The sequence below is a fragment of the Cibotium barometz genome, chromosome 50, assembly GCF_041138505.1.
Source record: "Cibotium barometz isolate CiBa-2024 chromosome 50, ASM4113850v1, whole genome shotgun sequence".
Taxonomy (NCBI): domain Eukaryota; kingdom Viridiplantae; phylum Streptophyta; class Polypodiopsida; order Cyatheales; family Cibotiaceae; genus Cibotium; species Cibotium barometz.
This window is the reverse complement of record NC_141095.1, coordinates 34,050,140-34,075,315: the sequence shown is the minus strand read 5'-3', so window position 1 is coordinate 34,075,315 and position 25,176 is coordinate 34,050,140. Positions and strand designations below refer to the sequence as shown.

Sequence of the window (25,176 nt, the reverse complement as noted above, 5' to 3'; positions counted from 1 at the left end):
TTCTCTATTATTTTTAAAAGCTGAGAACTGTTAACAATCTAAAAATGGGATTGATCATGGTGAAGGACATAGATTAAGCATAAGATTAAGGTGGATTAAACCACACTAAAAACTCCATGAGAAAGAGAGAGAGATTGCACACTCAACACTTGATCTCTTCTATACCTTTTCACAATGAACCATACAATGATATGGGCTTTCTAGCCTTATCCCACTTTACATGTCATCATCCATGTGGCAACTTCTTTTTCCACTCTTTTGGTCAACACTCACACACCATACAATATTACATGTAGCATTCCTATCTCACCACAATATCTTTCACCTCTAGGGTGCTTTCCCACATACCCGCAACACCGCGATTATATCTCTCAACACCCCCTCTTAATCGAGGTGTTCCACAACTCACCCATCATCCATCACCCATATCAATGTAGCATTGCACAAACGCAATCGCTACCTCTCAACAATCCCCCTCAATGATACATTGGAGTGTCCATCAACCAAACATGTGTGCGCGTGTCTACCATCTTGGACACCTAGTCCATTTTGAGCAGACTCGCTCACAGCGGAACCACTGAGTCCAATTTGAACGTAGAAGTTCGGGTGGGAACCAACCCATGCACATGCATCTCACACATGCATCGCTCATGCACACATCACGATAACCATTTTGAGCTTCTCGGTGAGCTCGGGCAGGGCAACCCTCATACCATGGATGATTACAAAATTTTTTCGTTTTGAGCAGGCATGCTCGTGGATGATTGTCCATCATCATATTTGGGTGAAAAATAAAATTACAAACCCCTTGGTCACAATTGGGCAGGGGACCCTCGATGTGTATTTGAACATTTTCAAAAAACCTTTGGAAATTAGCTGTGTGTGAATGTGTTCTCATATAATGCCTTTTTAAAAGCATGTGAACAAGGCTTATGCTTTTCATATAATGCCCTCTGAAATTCTCTGCACGCGCGTTGAATGCGCTGATTGTGCTCAGATTGCAGGGTCTTCTTCTTCCTCGTAGCTTCTTCCTCTGCGTTGTTGCAGCCGTTGCTCCTCTTGCTGCACGCCAGATGCTGGCACCTGCAATGCCTTTTGTCTTTATCTTTTACACTAGCGCCAATCGCTACCCACTATTCTTGGTCTTCTCCTCTGCACTTGCTTCCTTGGTTTTCTCGGGCTTCTTGGTGGCACCCTCGGCTTCTTCGCCTTTAGTAGGCTCTCCCTTGTCACCTTCCTTCTTGTTAGCCTTGATGGCAGATGTCGTGTTGCTGGTGCTGCTATTGTTCTTGTTATTGCTATTGTTGTATTTGGCTTTGCATGGTTTTGCCGATCACTACCTTTGCCTGCACAGCAGCTGGGGCCACATCTCTGCGTGCTTACCATGCTTTTGCAACCTTTGCAGTATGCTTTGGAATTAACTGCTCCCGTTCACAGTTACCTTGCCACTCTCTGAATCTATAGTGATGGCCTCAATTCCATCTAACTCGTTGATGATTCTCTTGACCTTCCTTTGGCATCCTTCGCAGTGAATGAAGACCTTCAGAGTAATGGTCTCCAGTTTAGTGGGGGTTTAGGGGAGTCTGCATTTGTCATGTTTTCTCTTCACGAACAATAGCTTCATCTTCTCTATTGTTACTGCCACTTTGCCTCCTCTACCTCTTCAATGAAGTTCACACATAGCCATCCAAATGGCCTTCAAGAGCTCCCCAATTTGAGCTCTAACATGCATCTCCTTCTTGTTTCAATCTCTTTGCCTCTTCTAAACCTCTCTCATTGAGGTTTCTCCCATAGCCATCAACATGGCCTTTCATGAGCTCCAATATGAACTCCATATATATAGCATGCTCTTCAATATGCATGCCAACATCTTCACGGTTGCCTCTTCACAAGTTTCTCAAATGAAACCATAGGTGCATAACCAGAAAATGAATGCTCCAATAGTATCCACAACCAGCTCATCTTTCATGAGCAAACTCCATGAGCAAAGCCCTTTAAGCATGCTCCATTATGAGCTACAAATCAGCCCATCACAGCTTGCCATCACTTGACAAGCATGCACCTGCTCCACTCTTTGCTTGCAAGAAAAGAACCTTGGAATTCTTCCATCCCATCAAGCAACCCTTATACATTGAGCATTTTTCCATGCTCAAAACCAAAACTTTGAGGCAAAACTTCACAAAACCAACCTTCTTGAGGAAAATGGGATTGATCATGGTGAAGGACATAGATTAAGCATAAGATTAAGGTGGATTAAACCACACTAAAAACTCCATGAGAAAGAGAGAAAGATTGCACACTCAACACTTGATCTCTACGTTGGCTTGGGAGAAACTAGCAGTGCTCAAAAATAAAGGAGGCATTGGTATCATACATCTGCCCACCCATTGGATCTTGATGTTACCTAGGATGCTGTCTCAAAATCCCCACTTGGACCTTGATGATAAGGGAGATGGTGGAACTGATTGAGGTTTTAGCCAGAGGGAGATGGGGGAGCTTAACTTGGATAGACAAATTGTTCTCAGTTGCTCCTTTGAAAATTACATGCTTTGATTTCTGCAAAATGGGAAAATAAATCTGAGCCTTATGGTTTGGGATGGTGGAGGGAGAATTTCTAGGAATTCCATGTTGTCACTTGGATTATGGTGGACTCACAAGTTTGACCCTCCTTTTGTTGCATTGGATATTGAGGTGGCTAAGTGCCTTGATAACAAAGGTATTAGACACCTCACTGACTGTTGGGACAGTAACGCTGCTGGATGGAAAGAGCTAAATCTATTATCCTTAGAGTTTCGGCTAACTAGAAAAGTGAGAGACTTGATGATGCAAGTGTTGAAGCTTCTGCAGAGTGAGTTATGTCCCATAGCCACAGATATTTCAGTCTGGATCAAGGATTGGGCCTGGTCCCCAATGGGGTCAAACTGAAGGATGGTAAAACTAAAGACATTTATGCACTCGTGAGGAAGGGAGATGCTAATGCTATGTACTATAACAAAGTATGGAATGTAAAGTGGTGTGTTGCAAGTTGGAAAAAGAGATGGCATGTGATATGGAACTCTCAGATGCCCAGGAAATTCTAGGTTTTTTGTGGAAGGCTTGTATGTGGGCTGTGGAAGGCTTGTATGTGGGCACTTCCCATTGGGTATAATATGCAGAAAAGAAACATGGCTAGTGGTGTATGCCCTAGATGCAAGTCTTCTCATGAAAGTGGTAAGCATCTGTTTTGGGAATGCCCTGCGCTAAGGAGAACCTGGGGTAAAATGACTAGGTGATACAGAAGGGCTTAAATATGCAAATTTTTTGGGAATATTAGCTTCTTGGGAAATGGGAAATTAGTGATGAATGCAGTGGATTGGTTTTTAACATTATTAGAGCTTGCACTTTATGGGAAACTTGGACCAGCAGAAATGATATTGTGTTTTTGATGATACGACTGCGGGATTCTGAGTTGATGTATAAATGTATTTGCATGTGTTGGTCTATATGTAATGTAAATAAAATCTAGTTTCTGGAGTGAGGTGCTGATTCAGAACTTATAGAGGAATATCTCATAATTATGTCCCCATTATCTTGGCTGAGTTTCATGCATACTAGGGGTTGTTCCCTAATGTGGTCTTGTTGGATGCAGGTGAGATGCTCGATTGAGAAGAAAAGCCCCCCCCAAGATTTGGGCCCAAAACACAGAGATGGTACCATAAGGAAAAGAAAGTGGATCATACTTCCATGGCCTTTATTGAGAACCCGGTTGGCATAAGACCTACTGTTGTTAAGGTGTGGTCAAAACACGGAGGACTGCTGGAAAAACAATCTCCATGGGGCTGTACTACTGAGGCTCTATGATGGAGGCTTGTTTACTATTGGGATATCAGATTTCTTGGGATCAATCCAGTTTTTTATGTGAAGATGAAAGATGAGATTTCCTTTGTAAAATTCTAAACGAGGTCAAAAAGGAGTAGAGTAGTGTGGATATGGGGTAATAGAGGTTGTAAGAAAGTTGGGCGTGGGTGTGATATATGTTAATGGTATGACTTTGAATAGTTAATATATTACTTTATTGTTCCCAAAAAAAAAAACCATTCACATGTGAAAAAATACAAAATGGGACTAATTGTACATGCTATACCTTGTCAGCCTAGCTTGGGATTTGATGAGGATGTGAGATGTTGATGCTTCCACCTCTTTAAAAATGCATGACTATCAATGAGCTTGAAAATGTGTGTAGCCACAAACTCCAATTCACAGTCTCATTTGAAGTACCAAGTACCCTATGCTATGGGCTTGTACAAACCTAGTCTAGGTGGTGAAAACTGTGCAAAATATACTCTCCTATGAGATAGAATTTTTTTTGTGTTTGTAATGAGACATCCATTTCACATCACATCTCATTCATTCACATCCCAATTCACATCACATCACATCTCATCCATTCACATCACATATCATCCATTCACATCTATCCCAATTTATATCATATCCATTTCACATCACATTTCACCCGTTCATACTTATCCGACTCACATCACATCACATCTATTCACATTCATCACATTCATTGTATCCCCATTCCATCACATACATTCTATCCACATTACATCACATCCACATCATATCTCATTCATACACATCCCAAATCATTCATCCACATCCATCCAATCATTCACATGCACGCCTATCCACATCTATCCATACATTCACATCCACATATATTCACATCACATCACATCACATTCACATTCACATCCACATATATTCACATCACATCACATTCACATCCACATCTCTTTACATTACATCACATCTCATCCACGTCCACATCACATTCACATCCACATATCTTTTGTATCTCATCACATCTCATCCACATCCGCATCACTTTCACATCCACATCCCTTTACATTACATCACATCCTTTCACATCCACATCCACATTCATTTACATCACATTCTTTCACATACACATCCACATTCTTTCACATACAAATCCACAACCATTTACATCATATTCTTTCACATACACATACACATCCACATCCATTTACTTCCCATTTCATCCTTTCACATATCCTCTCATCTCATTCACATCTCATCATTCACATCCACATCCATTTACTTCACATCTCATCCTTTCACATATCCTCTCATCTCATCATTCACATCCACATCCATTTACTTCACATATCATCCTCATTCATTTCATCACACCACATCCTATCACATCCCATTCACATCTTATTGCATCCCATTTACATCTTATCACATCCATTCACATCCTATCGTATCCCATTTACATCTTATCACATCCATTCACATCCTATCGCATCCCATTTACATCTTTTCATATCCTATCGCATCCCATTTACATCTTATCACATCCATTCACATCCTATTGCATCCCATTTACATCTTATCGCATCCATTCACATCCTATTCCTATTTAGTAGCTTTTTCTACCTCGATATCGATAATGGGACTTTTTTTAAATTTCTGCCAATTGCTTGGCCTAGATAAAAGCTCGTTTTCTCGCGACGACTATTTCCATATTCTTTCTCAATTTCTCAAATAAATTATATTCAATATTCCTCTTTTGAATAAAAGAATTCATGGAATTTACAAAAATCAATTCTACCCATATTTTCACTTTTGATAAATAATCATAAATTGAATTATACTAAAAATTTCTCTTTTTCCCATTTAATTTCTTAGACCTCAAATATCATGGAAATTCTTCTTTTTGTATTTAATTATTTGCATTCCAATGTCATGGGAATTCATCTTTTATCATAAAATAAATCTATCTAAATTTCTCTTTTCTTTAATAAAATATCTATTAATTTAATATACCAAGAATTTCACTTTTACTATTTAAATGATTGAATTCCAAGTGTCATGGGAATTTCTCTTTTATCATTTAAATATTTCTCATACATAAAATAAATTTATCCAAGATTCATCTTTGAATTTAAATAAAATACCCATTAATTTCAATATGCTAAGAATTCCACTTTTCCTATTTAAATGATTGAATTTCAAATGTTATGTGAATTCCTCTTTTATTATTTAAATATTTCTCATGCATAAAATAAATTTATCTAAAATTAATCTTTGAATTTAAATAAAATACCCATTAATTTCAATATGCTAGAAATTTCACTCTTCCTATTTAAATGATTGAATTCCAAATATCATGGGAATTCCTCTCTTATCATTTAAATAAAATTACCATAATTTTCTCTTTTCTTAATTATTTAATTTTACATAAATATTAAAAATTATTTTTTCCTTGAATGTGATGAAAATCATTCTTTTAGCCTAGGATATTCAATCCTAGAATATGGTAGGAAGTTCTCTTTTCACGTTATGCATAAGCATGAATTATGTGTCAATTTCTTAAAAATTTTGACATAGCTCCGCTGCTATTACTGATAATTTTTAATATTTCTGAAAAGAATAAGACTTAGTAATGTAATTATGATAGTATAACTATCTTTTAGCCTTAAATCCAATTTATGGATTTAACTCATAAAATTACCATAATTTACTAGCATATAAGTATAAAAAACCATTTTCTTAACCTCTAGCTTCACAAGCCTAGAGTTTGATTTGTGAATTGAGAATTTCTCCATGAGAAGCATCAATTGAATAGAGAATTGGTCATAGGAATGACCATTCTTTGGGAAAGAGAGATATAAACATAAAAGCATCCTAATTTAAGAATAAATGTAAACTTTTCTTAATTATTCATTACAACTCTTAATAAAAGCTTGATTTTCATTATAAACACTTAAGTAAGAAACTTCTCAAGCTTGAGAGGGATTGAGAAGTGAAAACATTGAGAATAGTAGAGAAAAACCATAAAATTACACTTTACCTCTTGTTTTTTCTTGCTTCTCTATCATAGAAGAAGCCCCCAACTAATCAATTGGTTTGTGTGTTGAAAGGAAAGTTCCAAGGATGGTTGAAGAGAGAGAGAGAGAGAGAGAGAGAGAGAGGCTCCTCTCTCCAAAAGTAGAGGATTTTTAAGGGATAATAAAAAATATCATTATTTTAGTATAATACTGGCATGGTATAGTTCACAGATTCTTTTTACAAAGGACTAAGGATCTATTTATAGGTGAGGGAGGCCTCTAACAAAGTCCAATTGGGTTCTAGAATTTTCTAGGTTTAGTTTGGCTGAATTTGGACAAGATTTGGACCTAGTTTGGCTCCCTTTTTATTTGGTTTGATCCAGGAGAGAGGAGAGATAAAAATATCACAATTTTATTAAATTAAAAAATCCACCACATGTGTGAAATAGGCGCCTCCTTTAAGTCCCCCCCTCTCCTTACCAAGGTGTCAAAAATGTATCATTATACCAAAATATCTCATTTTTTTAGTAATATCTCATAGTTTTTAACTAATAAACCTTGTACTCAATCAACTCTTCATCTTATGTGGGCATTTACTCATTTTTGGGTATTCTATTTTATTCATTGGATTTATCTCCTCCCCACACTTGGATTGATCCTAGGATTGGCCCATAGGAACCTTAATTGGACCATAATCCAAAAAAATTTGAAAATCTAGACCCTTAGGCTAAGGTCCTTTATACACATTTTCAATTAATTCCAATTGCACATTGGAAAGTTCTTTTTGAATTTCTGTTTCACGGGAAACCATTTTAGACACCAGGAGGATTTTTATATCCAAAAATATCTCAATTTTGGATTATCTCTCTCTAGACATTTTCACTCTCCAGGCCAAAAGAGGGTAAAATAGGATCTTTCTTCTATTTCAGAGAGGGGAATAATTACAAGATCAAAAGGGGAGGTTCTTACACCTGTACACCACCTCTAGAGGGAGGAATCATACAAGCATAAGTACATACTAATGTAACAATGGATTGTGCATGAGTTCATGCAAAGCATTGTAAGTCATCATACCTACATCTTTGAAGTTCAAATCACACCTATCACATCACTTTGTATCCCACATTCTATTCCTAGAATCTTGATGTGCGTGAGAGTACCTTGGGATTTGGTTGGAGAGGCCAAGGGGAGCATGACTTGAATCTTCCTTGCCATGAGTGCCATGGTAAAGCGGTAAGGAAGAGGATTAGGTAATGGATGTGAAGAAATGGCCCCAACTTGTGCCTCATTTTGACCTAGGTACAAGGGTGGGAAGTGCTTGGCCGGGAGATCGGCAAGCATCAACACACTACATCAACAATAATTGGATTGATTCTAGCATCAACAACATCTTACATTTGGTATTGCATGGGCAAATGCAATTATGTCACATGGTAAAGTGATGAAGGACAATGGCAATGGCAATGGCAATGGCATTGCATGAGCCTATGTTACCTGCATGATTGGAAAAATGATGCGTTTGTGGGGATGCAAAATGATGCAAATTGGTTAATGGGGTGTTGACAAAAGTTGATGTGAATGGTGGATTTAGATTGTGGACATATCTACATTGAGATTTTATCCAAAATAAAGAGGAGATGCTACCCAATTTTTCCCAAAAGTCTTCCACAACTGATCAATAAAATCACTAATCATTCATTGGTGATTAAGAGTCTCTATTAGGATATTACACCCCTTGGAAGAGCCAATTGGAAGCTACAAAGGGAGCTATTAATCTTTTGAATCAGACACCCGTAGGGCACCCAAATTAGGGTTTAGAAGTAAACTGATAACCCTAATTCAGTAATAGACCCCTAGGGTTGTCAAAAAAGTGTTTGGAGTTCTTCGTAATACTCCCTTAGGGCTATCCAATGAGCCAAGAACCACTCTATTGGACATCGTTTGAGGGGTCAAAATTAGCAAGTTGACTTTCAAAAAGTTAAAACAGAGGATATCTGCACTTGGATTTTGGGTCAAACCCTCTTAGGCGCATAGTTAGTATTTGTCATCACAAGCCCATATGCCAAATTTTATCTAAATCTGATTAATTTTGAGTACTTTATGGCCTAAGTCCTATTTTCAGCAGTGCCGCATAAACCCTAAAATAAAGAATATTAGGGCTATTCTAAAATATTTTGTTCTTGCATATTTGCATTCTATGCCACAATATCTTTCAATAGAGCCCTAGATTATCAAATTCTGACACCATTTAAGCCTTTTACAAGCCATTTTCCATTTCCAACCATTATACCAAGTGGGCGCCCATTCAAGTAAGCAATGGAATTTCAAGAGACAAGGGAAGATAAGGAAATGGTGAATGAGGATCTTGTAGAATTTTTTAGGCCATGCAAGTAAGAAGAAATATTTTTTTCCAAGAAACCTTCTTCAAGCATATTTTTTGTACAAGGACAAAGCTTCTCTCAAGGAAGGCCAGCTCTGGAGCTTCTTCATTTTCAAAGGCAATGGATAGAAATGCCTATCAAAGGCCTTTATCATTTGAGAGTCAAGACAAAGAACAATATGCGTTTTAAGACATCAGGATTATAGAACATTATGATGCAAAAGTAAGGCTTAGATTTGCCATGATGCATGTACTTTTGCATACAAGGTTGTTGGAATCAGTGAAAGTGCAAGCTTTTCTTGATTATATGGTATCTACTCAAGTGAATAGTTTATGGTTCAAAAGAGGAGAGCCATTTGCACAAAGATTGTTTGCATTCAATGGCAAAGGATTCACTTGCATTCAATGGCAAAGGATTCACTTGCATGGGACTCAAGGAATAGATTCATAATTGGGGTGCTTATTTTCATGCCTTTCCTTGTGAGGACAAGCTTGCCAACATGAAGAAAGTGACTTCTCATTTCAAAGGAAGAGCTAGAGCTTTTGGTGGTTAAAGGATGCACAACTATGATTGGGATTGGCAAAATTTGGCATATGATGTTGTGCAATACTTTGTGACCACCCAAGAGAAAAATTTCTTTAGAGATGGATGCATGGTATTCTCACATGAGGACTCTCTATCTAGCTATATGGAGAAATATTGGTACCTTTCCTTCTTCATTACCAACATCAAAGAGAAGGAAAGTATAGAGGGTTTTGTGCAAAAGATTGGACAAAGATTTCATGCAAGTATCTCAAAAAAAATTTCAAATTGATGAGGACATTGGTCTAGATGAGATCATGGTGTTGATGGGAGTTGTCCACATGCATGCCCAAAGGGTCAATCACAAGGGCATGTTTGTTGAGCTAAGCAAGATAGGAATGATTTAATTGGCGGTACCCATTCTTGGTTACACTTCATGTTTGAATGGGGATGGAATGCTTCAGCTCATTTTGAAAGATTGGGATATCAAGAATGATAAAAGAGGTTACCTGCTCACTTAATCTTTTGGTCATTGCCTAGAGTATGACTAGGTAGGACTTTATGCACACATTGTGGGTGTTGAAGTGGATGAGACACTTGCTGTAATTTCTAGACAGTAAGTACATGAGGAGATCTTGATGCTGATTCTCTCTCGACAAGACACCACCAATGTATTCATGGCCAATGGGAATGCAGAAGTTGAAAATGGAAATGTTTGGACTACCTCCATAAGTGCTTTGATGGGGATACGTTTTCAGCTTATGATATGATGCCACGAGATCATGAAGACGTGATCATAGTGGATATTTTGGATGTTTGTGCAATTATGTTTGACACAAGGAATGATGATTCATGTGATGATGCACATGCCTACTATGAGGATGCATCTGACATATTCCATGCACATGGGGATGAATATTATACATATGGTGATAAGTGAACACATATGCATTGTTGATCATGTGGAGACATTAGGCATCTTGATGATAATGCTTGTGCAAGTGTTGATGATACATCTACCATCATTATTTGTGATGAGGAGAGAATATATGTTGATGTAGATGATGGTAGTATGCATACACATGCTACATATGATGATGATGAGTTCTATGATGCTAGTGAGCATGTGGATGACATTATCCATGTGGATGATATTAAAGATATGGATGACATCGATGATGAGGATATTCACGCATCTAGTAGTAAGCACCTATTGGATACTTCATGGAGGTTCTATGGGAACCCATTATATGACCCTTTCTTCTTTTGAGAGATGAGTGGAGAGTCTATGATTGTGACCTCTGGATGACATCGATGATGAGGATATTCACGCATCTAGTAGTAAGCAGCTATTGGATACTTCATGGAGGTTCTATGGGAACCCATTCTATGACCCTTTCTTCTTTTGAGAGATGAGTGGAGAGTCTATGATTGTGACCTCTATGAGGGTTATATGGACAGTGATGTGGATTATGCCTTGGTACATAGGGATTATGCGTGATGTGTGATGTGGATCGTGCCTATGGACCTATGCATAATAGTGATGGATGCAGTGAGGACATGGATTGACATTTGATGGAGCATGCTATGGGGTATGAGGCATTCTCTTTTGATACCCATGGATGCCTATGCATTGATACAAACATAGTCTACTAGGAATTTACTCTTGGACATGATGTATTTACCTATGATCCGAGTGGGTGGTGCTATATGGGTTGTCATGTACCTGCGGGATCCTATGCATGGGTGCATTATTCTTTTGACCCACGAGGACATTGGACATGTATCTCATTGATGGATGTGGTGCATTACATCATCCATTTGATCCATGAGGATGCAGGATTGATATGGTCATGGGTCAGGCATGTCTTGGATTTCCATTCGATCTAGGAATCATTATCACTAGCCTCACTGTTGATGACACCCTCCTATCCTTTCCATTCAATCCAGGTGGGAATCATGGACATGTTTTGGATGGCGGATACATCTAGGCTATGAGTGCATTTTTGGCTTTTATATATAGCCTCTTGTATATGTTTGTGCATGACCACCCTTCAATTTTGAGGAAAAAATCATTGTAGGAGGGGATGGTTTGTAACAAAGTAGATTTGGTGTCACATGAACATGGGGGATGGGGCCTAGGCACTTGGGCTTAGGGTCATTTACATGTGTGCCTTTGGGGGCCTTGGGCTATATGATACATTGGGATCATGGGCATTGTACACACTTTTATGATCATTTTGACTATTATCTTTCTTGGAGCTCTCATGCCCAAGCTTTCATGGTGAACTTCTCCCATATGAGATGTGAGGATGGTGACCCACACCAATGATATCACTCCATGCCTTGAGTGGTCAACCCTATTTTCTTGCAACCTCTTGGATTTCTCCCCATCATTGAGCTGGCACACTACATACTCATATTGCCACCAATGCACTACCTTGATGTCACTAACATCTCCCTCAAGCATAGGTAGCTCTGCCAACATCCCACATGCACCACATGTCCCCTCGACGCATGAAAGGTAATGGTATAAGGCATGTAGCTTATATGGACACAAAAGAGAGTGTATGAAATCTCATGGGCTAGTTGGACTCCCATTTTCTCCACTAAGGGTACAGAACACATTGTTGGCCATTGGCCAGCCGCTCATCTCACCGAACAATCGTAGATGGACTGCCACTCATCTCACCGAACAATCGTAGATGGACTGCCACCTAGGCACTATCAAATGTCAAAAGGAGCACACATTATCACTAGTTAATAGGTCATAACTCTGTAAAGCCTATGTGTTCAAAACACGGTGATATCTCTGCACTACACTAGGACTGTGAGTGAGCAATATAAAAGGATGTAAGCTGAACACTATCAAGGTTGCTATTGATAAGGATTTGTAAGATTACTCTCTGTATATTCTTGTCTCTTTGCAATAAAGGAAGATCACCTTTTGTATCATCTCTGTGCATCTTCCGAGTCAGTCCATCTGTCTACTTAATCGTCTTGTATTTTATCATTTTTGGTGATTCTACCTATTAAGTTTTTCGGTATTCTTTTACACAACGATTGCAATCATCCACATGAGTCGAGTAGTCTTAGTAGTCAGTTTCGTTGAACAGTCGCCTGTAGTAGCCGATAGGCTATGATTGTTCATCTTGTGCTCGTATCCAACTGGTGTATGCTGTGCACGCATAACCAGAGCTGCTTATTAGCAGATTTCTTAAGAAAGTGGTCAATCCTCCCTGATAACACTTTGGTGACCACGATGCATCTTGCTGCCTCTTTCTTGTGCTATTTTTCTTGTTTCTTGATTTTTTTTATGTTCAAATCAATATCCCTTGTGTTTGAATCAATCATTCATGTCTGCACGTGAACTATGCTACTTAGCACGGCTTAAAGTTTGGGAACTCCAGTTCATCACACCTAAAGAAGCCCTTCACCACACCACAACCTCTACCTAACCCCACCCCTACCACTGTTCATACCCCCACCACCCCAACCTTGCCTTTTGAACTACAACATGCTTCCACAACTAGCCGTCACAGTAAATTATCCCAAGTTCTCTTGGAAATCCTCGGAGGATCCAAAGGCTCACATCCTTCTGTTTGACAGTGCTTTTGGCACATAAACATCCTCGACCTGATGGACGAAAATCTCAAAAAGAAGCCTTTTTCCCAACACTACAGAAGCTGGGTTGCTTAGTACGAGTACACCCACTTTCCCACCTATGATACCATTAGAGATGCCTTCCTTCAAAGATTCAGGGAGGAAAAGACCTCCGTGCATGTGCTTGATATGTGACCCAATTGAATTAAAAAAACTTGATGGTGGAGGACTATTTTAGAAGCTTCTTTGTCTCTTCTATGTAGACTGGATGCAGCCAATTGGCCCCAACGAAGGAGATCCTCAACTCTTATTCATCATGAAGGGCCTCAAAACAAAAAGCTCAAACGAGCAGTAGCCGGTGCTGATCTTTCCACCATAACTCTAGAGCATCTAGTAGAATCAGCTCTAAGGACGGTCAGATCTATCAAAAGAAAGGGAAAAAGCAAGAGAAAAAAGAAGTCCAAATGGCCCGCTTCTGAATCTTTAGAAGAGGACAATGATTCTAATAACTCGAGCAAGTGAGGAATTGGAGGAGGAGGAGGAAGATCACAAGGCATGGTCAAAAAGCAAGAAGGCAGGAAAGAAAACCAAGGAATTGGCAACCATGGCTGAGTTGACCATTGAAAGTGCAAAATCCCATCCCAAGGTCTAGTTAGTCACTTGGTGTGCGAGGTGTCGTAATCATGGGAATGGAGCCGAAGAGTGCGGCTTAAATGAGCTTTGGTGTTGAACCGCCACTCATACCATAGAAGCATGCCGATACAACGGTGTGGTAGGCATCCAACCCACCCCACCAATGGCTTCACTCGATCCATACCACAGACCACAATTCTGTCCCTGTGGGAAGTTTCCTCCCAAGGATGTGCCCGCCCACCCGGTGCGCCCAATGGCCTGTTTTCACATGTTTTTATTGCCATTCCCTAGGCCACCATAAGTTGGAATGTGAAATGTGGAGGAAGCACATGGCTAAAGTTGAAGGAGCCTAGTGCTGATGAAAATGAGAAGGTATGATATTATTACTTCAAATCAAATACTTTATCTTGTGTTTAAATGTTTTGTAGTTATGTATTATTGTCTCACTCCAATCTTTTGATACATGGCAGCTACAAATTGAGGATGACACATTCCTCCAGAGAACAAGTGGAAGCAGGCCGGCTGGGTTTGGCAAAATGTCAAGCCTAGCTCATTATATTCATGATCTAGGCAGTGCTAAGATCTTGATTTACCATAGGCAGTTGAGCAACAATGGAGAAGCCATTGTTTACTTCTTTAAATGTTTGTCTAGGGTTTTAGGTGGACATGATCTTCCATGGCAAAAGGAAAAGATCATTTTAATAGAGAGGTTGTCCGCCATAGATATATTTGGGGATTATGTGAATAAGCAGGCCTCTAGGGCCTCTTACTTTTTGTCTTACACTTCTTATGCATTAGCATGTGGTGTTAAGGAGCCCAAATGTCTGGAGGGCTATGGAAAACACAAGCTCATAAGGTTTCGAGAGCCACCCATGATTGCATCAGGCCACACAATCCAAGAAGAAGAACACGTGGAGATAGCTGAAGACAAGGATACCCCTCTCAGACAAGCAACAGAGGCAAGCATTGACAAACAGATAGTCGACATCAATCCAACAAGGAAGAAAAAGAGTCCAATCAAGTTCAAAAAGAGAGTTCCGACTGGCAGGCCTTGGGAGTAATAGGATTTAGTCGTCAAATATAGCACAAACATTATGTTGAAGTTGAACTGATTTGTACAAAGTCTTTGATCCTCATCAGTTCCTTGTCCGTACGGACGATCGTACCCTTTTGCATTTGTCCCATCACCGTACGACACTTCAGTACTCTTCCCACACTCAGTAGCTTCTAAAAGCGTTTGACACTCAGTACCTTATTGGTAAGGATCAATAGTGTGTCTAGCATAATTAAGTAGTATTGATTGAATTTTTTGTGTGTAGCTCATGGATGTATTGATGCTTGTTAATATAGATCACATGTTTCACAAAAGAAATACTTTTGATGGAGTCTCAAAACATATAGGCATAACACCAAGAGTCACTTGTTCCACAGAATAAAAATCTATTGATTGAGTTTGAAAACATGTGGACATAACACCAATAAGTTACAAACTGCTATTCATGTTTACTTGTCCATTTATGGTTTCTAAATATCTTCGAATCCCTCCATTGTCTATGTCTCTCTGTTGCCATTGAATTGTCCAAAGTTTGTCTTCGTCTTTGCTTTTGGGCTAGAATAAAAGCAAGCTTGACTTTGGAACTAGCAACTTTTCTTTTAGCATACAGCCTTTGTAGAATGCCTCGGTAAAACCATTGGAAGACTTCCTTCAGACTATTTGCCTTTTGACTCCCTCCATAGTGTTGTGTGTGTCTGAAAAATGCATTACGTGCCATGTAGTGAGACTTCTCCATGCCTTGGGTAGACCAAATTGCTGGGCATCCATACTTTTTGACAAAATAGGGAAGGTGGTTATAGATGATATGCTGTTTTCACAGAGACATAAGAATGCATATTAAGTTATAAAAGAAAAGAGGATCACACTTAAGTAAAAGAAGAAGACATTACTTTACCATGTAGTGAGTTATATTGCAGGCTGTCCACGCGTCTTTCATTGGCTTCCCAAAATGTTTAATTGCCTCTTCAAAGTTCTTGTAATCACTCTTTGTCCATGTTACATTGTCACTCACAGAACATGAAGAGTTGATCAAGAGACCTCCACACCTCTGCCTTCACATTTCGTGCTTCCCCATATGCCTCATGATCTTTCACGGCATTATGGACTTGCTTCCACAATCCATAACTAATCTTTGAAACTGTTCTACCTTGCCTTACTTGCTTACTACTGTGTTTGGGTCGAGACAAGAATCTTCTTGCCTTAACACCACCAATAGAGGGCTTGATTGGTACCTCCTTGCCATTGGTAGACTTTTTAAAATCCTTTGTGATATGAACATCACCTCCATGCAGACCTATATCGGATAACACTTTTTCCAATGCATGAAGAGCATCCTTTCTATTTTTTTCGGGACGGAGTTTCCAAGCAAATCCAATATACAAAAATACCAATTTCTCAATAATTCGACATAGAGCATGCAATGTGCATATGTGAACATTACGTAGTGGAATGTCAAGAATGGCCTTGAAGTCAGGGTCAACTTTATCTCTATTAGGTGCTCTCTTCCACCATTTGGAATCCATTACTTGAGCTGATTCTTTGCAGTAAAGACAAGGAGACTTTGAGTTACCTCCTTTACTAACGTTATACATGCACTTAAGTGTTTTAAGATCCCCCGCCATGTGCCACTCTACTTGAAAATCACCTTTTCCTGCAACATGGAGATTCTCTCCTTGCACTTGTCTTTTAATTATTCTTGGTATTTCCGTGTGGTGAAACACCCAATCTAGTGTTTTATGGTCTTCTGTCTTCACCTGTGATTATACAAAACAAAAGTCTTACTATAAAAGATTTGAAAACATTGACTAAAATCAAGTACGAAACAAAAAATGATCATACCTGGAACGAGCCTAACCACCATATGTGTTTCTCCGACTGCACACTAAAATACTTCGAACTCGCTTCAGTCAATGATGTATCAAGTGCTCCATTCATCAATGTAATAGTAATCCTTTCCATTTTCTTTTCCTTTACAACCTCACACTCATCCAGTTTGATAACAAATTTCAAAATGCCTTTGCACTCTTCAAATGTTATTCCATAAAACTCGACCATTCTTCTTTGAAGTTGTTGTAGATCTACAAATATATCGTTCCAAGGGTCATACACAGTGGTTCCTTTACCACCATGAAATATTTCTTCAATATGGATATATTGTCCAATAAACTCATCTATACTTTCATTCAAATGACCTCTTATCTTCCACACTGTTGCTGGATTTGGCAGTAAAACTCGTTTAATCCTTTGATCTCTCAAAGTTGAGGATATCGCATGGAAAATCGAACTATATCCCTTCCTGCTAACTCCACTAACATCAAGAGCCTCTTGGATTGTAGCACCATCAACTTGATTATTGGATATAAAGTCCTCTACAACATTGCGTTTGATTGTTTTGTTTTTTTTTTCTTCAATCAAACCTTTTGCTACACCACAAGAAAGCAATCCTTTCATTTGTTTAATTGGAAGAAGGTTGGGATCCATATTTTCTTTTGCAGGCTCCAATAGTTTCCTATAGTAACAACACAATATGCCTATATTATTCAATACTTCCAATCCTTTTTTGCGTTAATGGACAAAATAGATATAGTCATTTGAGAGCATTTTTTAGTATGAAAAATAAAAAATTACAAACTAGCCTTGCTTCCTGAATTCTTCGCTTGCATCCACCAGTCCCAGCCTTCAAATTTGTAATATTTTTAATCTTCCTGCTTCGTTGTCTGTCTCCAAGCACGGTTCTCTTCCTTCTTGATCTTGTCAACTCTTTTTTACTTTTTGAATGCTCCTCAATTTCATTCTGCAAACTGCTGCTCCAATTTTGCACGAATAGCTATCTCTTGAATCTTGGCCCCCTTTTCTTGTAGGTACATTGTTTTATATGTTTCTGCAAATGCAGACTGTGCTGAAATATAACCAAGAAGTCCATTTTGTCCATCGCCCGCAAACCTCAGTAGTGTGGTTGGATTGACAAATGGAGGTGTAGAGTTTTTACTAGACATTTTGGATATATACTTCCATCACACCATAAGTCAATATGTTGGAGCCCTTCTCTTCTCATATTTTCCCGTTGTTGAGCATTCAGCACCGTATCCTTTCGTCTTTTTTGTGCTGGAGCATATTGTTCTTCTAAGTCGATGTGAAGATGGTGTAATCGCTTCTTCTGAGATTGTAACTCACTAGTATCGGCCATTTTTTGTGCTTCTGAGGTTGCAAAGTTTGCTTGTCAATCTCATAGTCTGTTTGTAACATGAATCGTGGAAGTGTGGCGGTATCCATACAATCATTAAGTTCAGTGTGATGGATTCTTTATGAGAGGCCTGCACACGTCGTCAAAAGAGATGCGGAATCTTTGAGAAACAAAAAAAAAATAAGGAGATATTTAATGCAAAATCGTGTTAGTTAGACAAAAGATTATCTTATTCTTTTCTGAACTGACAGTTTGGTAGTCCTTACTGACAGTTTTGAGCCACGTTTCCATATTTTATTATTTTTGAGGTCTTTTAGGAGAGAAATAAATCAAAAAATAGTGAATTTCTTACAAGGCTCCAAAATGAGCTCCCTTTTTTCCTAATTTCTTTTTGGAAGAAGTGGTTTGTCGATGAAGACTTGAATGTGGCACTTATGGTGTGTGCCCGGCCTCCATGTTGATGAAGAAGAGCCTTCTTAATGTAAATGACCTCCTCCTTTGATGGTTAAGACCAGTGTTAAGCAACACTTTAGTTGATGATTAATATCACCATTAGTGTGTATAAAATATAATTAGTGCTAAAAGGTACATTTTTAGTATCAAATGACACTTATTTTGGTGATTAACTCACCATTAGTGTTTAATAACACTATTAATGTTTAAGAACACTTTCCCTTTGCTGGATTAACAGAGTAATTAGTATTAAACAATATAATTAATGCTAAAAATATATTTTTAGTGTAAAATAACACTTATTTTGGTGATTAACTCACCGTTAGTGTTTAATAACACTATTAGTGTTTAAGAACACTTTAAAATAACCTCTAAAAATCAAGCTTTAATGGAGAGCTTGAGGGGAAGAAAAAATGGCACCTGGTCTTTTGCTTCCACCAACCAACGCTACAGTGGATGGTTGAAGCTCAAAGTTAAGCTGTGAGTCCTCCACTCTATGGGCTACCATAGCCCTAAGACGGCTTAGCCTATTGTGGTCTACAGTCGGGCTATGGCTGTACGACCAGCAGGCGCAACAGAAACTGCAGATGACTCCTTCCGTGGGCAATGCCGTCGTGCAGCGCCAGGAGAAATCATGCAATTAGTCATACGAATGGTAACGCCCGGGTATGTTCTCCATCTCCCATGAAGAAAGTTTTGAGAGAAATGGCTTCTACAGGCTGCTGTAGCTCCTCCACCATGAGAGGGTTGAGCTCCACATAAGAAAGATAAGGAAAAAATGGATTTTTTTGACCTAATCTACACCACAAGTGGTTCAAATCACCTAAGCTCTGATACCATGTTGAGAAAACGTGGTGCTCATGCTAGATCAAGTGTGTGGGGAGGAGAGACTCAAAAAATACAAGAACAATATCTTGCTTATTAAGTTGTTTATGAATACAACTAGGCCTTGCTCTCATACAAAATGCCTCATGGCTTCACCTTTAAATCGGTGAACAAGTGGACCTCAAGTCTATTCACACTCACACCCTTCTCTCACCCTTCTACATAACCTTAGTCCCTTAATATGTGTGAGAGAGAGAGAGACAGAGAGAGAGAATCTACGTTGCACTTCTTTATATTCATGGTTAGGTCTTTAAAGACTCTTTTCTCTATATCTTGCTTTGATTAATAGTATATGCAGGATTTTATGATAATGGTCTATATGAGTGATATATATTGTGCCATATATATTTGTAGTGAAGTTTCAGTGTGTTGAAAGGTTATGTGGAGTGTGGATGCGTGTGTGTGTGTGTGTGTGTGTGTGTATAAGAGTGCATGCATGTATGTATGTGTGTGCATACATACTCATATAGAAAATCATCCATATACATATGTCTTACATCTTTCCACATATGTATGTATGTATGGCTCACCAGATGGAAGAGGTGACTCGCATTTTTTTTTGCACATGAGGAGCACCCTTTCCTCAAAGGGAAAGGGTGAATCTAGCTATAGAGTTTGAGCATTACTGGTTTGGCAGGGGATGGGATGGCAAGTTGAATTAGGTGGATCGAATGATGTTTTTAATATTATTATACGTTTATGTCCAAAAACATTAGAGGAGAATATAGCCCTCATGTATATAAAAGAAAATCTAGGCTTGATAGATCTTTACCGAATATATTATATGGGCTTTTGTGACAAAGATGAAAGACGACACGTATTTGATATAGTTATCAAATGTATTCCGAAGCACTAATTAGCTAAATATTAAATATGGGTTTGTTTTTCCTTTTGTGATCATTGGTGTTACACAAGGTCTTTTTAAGTATTTTATTTGTTTGTCAACCCTTTTCTTATACTCTCCCTCTTTTGCTCATTGTAGAGATATGTCTGTAGACATATTAAAGTTGGTGTATAAAAATAAAAAATTATCGGATATGCTCTTCTCTCCACAATTGGGTTTTTTAGGGTTTTTAGACACATGTAACACACAAATATTTAGCCTTTACCTTTGAGAAATCAAGAGAGAGTGAGAGAAAGAGAGAGATCATAAGTTTTTTGTTGTTTTGGTTTGTGTGTGTGATTTTGTAGAGGCAAGGCACAAGGTTGCTAGCGAGCAAAGCTAGTGTTTCGAATATCATATCTCTTCAACTTGAGGTAGGTATTATTGTTGTCCTTTTTTGTCTATCTATTTGTGTGTTTGCAGTTGAGAGAGAGAGAGAGAGAGAGAGAGAGAGAGAGAGAGAGAGAGAGAGAGAGAGAGAGAGAGAGAGAGAGAGAGAGAGAGAGAGAGAGAGAGAGGACACCGCATATTAAAATACTTTGTATATCTCTCACTGTCTCATTGAATGCTTCAAAATTAAAAATTGGAATGGAAAATGTGAATGTTGTGATGTTTTTTTGTGTGTGCACATAAATAGTGTTTAATACCTTAGTGGCAAGGTTGGCTACACTAGAAAGTTTTCAATTATAGGACATTGCGTTTGATTGTAAAGTAAGCCGTATAGAGAGAATATATGACCTAAGAGAATATTTAAATGAAAATCACTTGTGGCTCTAGTCTTGACTTTATCCCATCCTCTTTCCTTCTCATTCTCCCCAGTATCTAGCATCACTTCCTTCCCCTTTGGATCAACTTTCTAAGACTCCAAAAGACCCTTCTCCTTATCGTTTCCTCCCCTATACTCCTCTTTAAGATATCCTCTTGAGGTCTCTACTATCGAATAGTCTTTGGCAATATGCCCAAAAGGCCCACACCTAAAACAAGCTCTAGGGAATGCACCAAATTTAAGGCTCCCTAATTGACCCAAGTCAACTTCAAGAAATTTAGGAGTCCAGTAGATGGATTACATATAATACATACACTGTTCTCTTGTTTTCCTCCTACCTCATCACCAGGGACAAACAACATCGGGCCAAGAGATTGAGCAATGTCACGCAAAGCAGGTCTCATCCAAGGGGGAAATCCTATCACCTCGACCCAAACAAGACATGCATTTTGCATAATTTTATTAACATCAAACAGTAGGTCAAAGGGAAAGACATGAATTAGCCTTTGACCAAAGAACAAAGGACCCTTGGCAAATAGTTCAATCACAGATTTCCCTTTGATAAACAAAAAATTGAAAAATCCCTTACCAAGATAGAAGATCTTAGAAACAACACAGTCATGTAAGATAGATTCCTGTAGCCATCTACCTAGTTCTCTTCGAGACGGGGGGTTTGCTTGGACAAAACAAGAACACACTAGACATAGAGAAAAATTCTACCTGGCTTCTGATCAATTCCTAGCTCAGCTTTAAGCATACCTTGCCTTTAATGTGATTACAAAGACGTTCGTTAAGACAATCAGGGCTGCATTTTCTTTTGACGCAAACCGCCCCTCAGCCTCCTCATCTCTTCACTTCGTCTCCTCCTCAGCCTCTAGGTTAATTGTTACTCATTTCTCAATTTTTACATTCTAAATTTACTTTAAAATTTATCCCAAGATGAAATAAAGCACTCTAATCTAATCAAATTTTCACTTCTAAAGAGTAATCAATAGAAAAAGTTTAACTCAATTTAATTGTTACTCATTTTAGGATAAAGAAAGGCTGAAATTCTTAATGAAGAGAAGGGGGAAGCCTTTTCTTGAAGGCTGAAATTCTTAATGAAGAGAAGGGGGAAGCCTTTTCTTGAAGGCTTATAATCCATAATCACATTAAAAAGCAAAGAATTCAAAAAATGATAGATTAGAATTTTAAAAAAAAGTAGAATTAATAACTTACATGGAGTTTTGTGAGCTTTCCTTTGGCTTGAGGGATTGAGGGTTCTACTCTTGTTTGGATCAAGAGTGGCCACCAATTCTTTGTAGAGGAATTAGTCAAAAACAAGTGAATTCAATGTTTTTTGGCTCTGGGGGGAGGAGTAGAGTAACAATGCATAAACACTATTAAGCTTTTACAAAGGGGGATGCTTCTATTTATAGGAAAAATTGAGCCTCAAACCAAGCAAACTGATTCTAGAATTTTCTAGATCAGTTTGGTCAATTTTTGACCATTTTTGGGTTAGTTCAGGCTTACTTTTTGGAACTAGATTTGAAATAGGAGAGAGGAGAGATGAAATATCTCATTTTATTGATTTAAAATGGGGAGTAATGATGAGAAAAAATGCGCCTCCTTCATGAGGGGGAATCCCCATTTTGAGGTGTCAAAAATCAAATTTTTAACTATTTTCCTTGGCAGTCCACTCTTCATCTTATGTGAGTATTTACTCATTTTTGGGGGGTTTTTCTTTATTTCTTCAATTTATCTCCTCCCTACATTTGGATTAATCTAATTGGTCCCTCAGAACCTTAATCTAAATTTTTTTAAAAATTTGGACCCTTAGGCTAAGGCCTTTTGAGCAGATTATAATTTATCTCTAATGCACCTTAGGAAATTCTTTTTAAACTTTTGTTTCGCGAGAATTTAGTTTAATAAGAAAGGATATTTTCCATCTAAAGATATCTAAAAGTTGAGTTATCTCTCTCTAGAAAATTTTCTCTCTCTAGGCCAAAACAGGTGGAAATAAGATCTTTTATTATTCTAAAAAGGAGATTGATTACAGGGGAAGAAACTGGACATCTTGAGGGGCTGGGGAGGAATCTTACATTCTCTCCCACTTGAAAAACGTGAGATGTCCTCATCTCGCACGTGGAGTATGATCTCTTTCATCTTCTTCTTCTTCTTCAATTACTTCCAGCGTTACTGCCTTGGAAGTGGATGGTTGATTTGGAAATATCTCTCTTTGCCTTCCCCTATTCTGAGGCGGAGGTCTTGCATTACTTTGGATTGAGACTGCGGGTTGGTTAGAGGGTCTACCTCTGGGATTTTCTTGATTTTGGCAGAAAGAAACCTGATTACTCTGGAAGGAAGGAGCTGGAGTCTAGAATCTTGATCCCTGATTTCCCTGCCCCGAAAACCTTGATCCAAAAAAAGTTGGGCAATCCATACTATGATGTCCAAATCCTTGATAGTTATAGCATTTCACTCCCTTGTTCAAGGGTGGAACTTCTAAAGTTGAATTCCAGGGGATTGAGTTTCGGAAAAAGGACATTTCTTCCATTCTGGAACTTCCCATATCTTGGGCTTGACCTTGATATCTTTTAGGCGACGAAAGGTTGGAATCACCTTCTGGAATTAAAAACCTTTTGCAAGGTGATGGTGCTAGCTTCGGCGGCACTTTGACATCAAAGGCCTTGGTGAAAGCCTTCGCCATCCGCATTGCTTCAGCCATGGAAACTGGCTTGGCATTCTTCACCAGGATATTCAAAGGTTCGTTTAGTCCCCGAATGAACCTCGCCATCAGCTGTTCTTCCTCCAGCGGTGGCGAGAATTTGAGGAGGAGAGCCAACGCTTGGTGATATAATTCAATAGTTCTGCTCCCCTAGGTTAACTCTAAGAATTCGTTCATCTTTGGTTCCAAAAAGCCGGGAGGACAGAACCTCTTCCTTAGGTAATTTTTTAGATCATTCCATGTCTGGGTATTCCGATCTAGATAATTTGTCTCGCAGTGGTTTCTCCATGCCACTCTGGCTATTTCTACTATCTTCAGACTTGCAAGAGCCATTTTGCTCTTCTCATTGTGCCCGGTGACATCGAGTACTCTTCCATTGCTTCGATCCACTTTTCCATAGCCTCACCCAAGTTTTTCCCTTCACCCTTGAAAGGTCCAGGCTACAATCTATGAAGAGTTTTATGAACATCCAAGTCGAGCTCTTCCTCGTCGATTTGGGGGTTATCATTTCTACCACGATGACCTCGATCCATGCTCTTATCAATACGAAAATTCTTGTTAAGTCCCTTTATTTATGATTCAAATCCGATTTTAGATTCAACTGATTCTGGGGTTCTTTAGATTGGTTAGTTCCTCACAAACACAATAATGGTCGATTAGACCAAAAATTTTCATCTGAACAGTCCTCCATGGGAATTTTAATTATACAGATTTTTAATTTGTCATCCCTTAACTTGATCCACTGGGTCAAGTGTTAATAGTAGCAATTTGTCAGCACAATCCACTAATCTCATAGTGATTTGCTAAAGTCATTAACATCATTCCAGTTACGAATATCATCACAGGGATTCATCCCATTCATCCTCATTGTGGTTTTTGCTCAGCTTATCGCTTTTCAACCAAAATTCAAGAATCATCATTTTTCAATCAGAATCCAAATCAACTCATGAGTTCTCAACCAGAATTTTAAAATCATATCAACCACATTCGAATTCATCATCTAGATAGCATTTATGCTTATAATTTTAAGGTCTTAGATTTACTTGTATATACTACTAGTAAAGAGCTGCAGTTATACCCTCGGTATATATGGGTAGTCACGGTCCTTAGAATTATAAGGAAAATACCATCATGTCTAGGCCTCGAGCAAGTCAGGGATTCCATATAATTGCGGTACTTCTATCTGAAGACCCAATTACCAATTTATGAATTTCAGTCTGTATAACAATTTGTATGAATTTTATCACACAATTTCAACCT

At 38.5% G+C, this 25,176-nt stretch overlaps 1 protein-coding gene across 1 annotated transcript in view; it reads left to right on the top strand.

The window, feature by feature from the left end:
- Positions 1–19,225: 19,225 nt before the first annotated feature.
- LOC147610045 (uncharacterized) overlaps positions 19,226–25,176 on the top strand; it is a 43,781-nt gene continuing 37,830 nt past the window's right edge. Inside the window, exon 1 of the mRNA XM_086787251.1 lies at positions 19,226–19,341. Within this exon, the coding sequence (XP_086643377.1) occupies positions 19,226–19,341 (116 nt within the window). The remainder of the gene's footprint in view (positions 19,342–25,176) is intronic.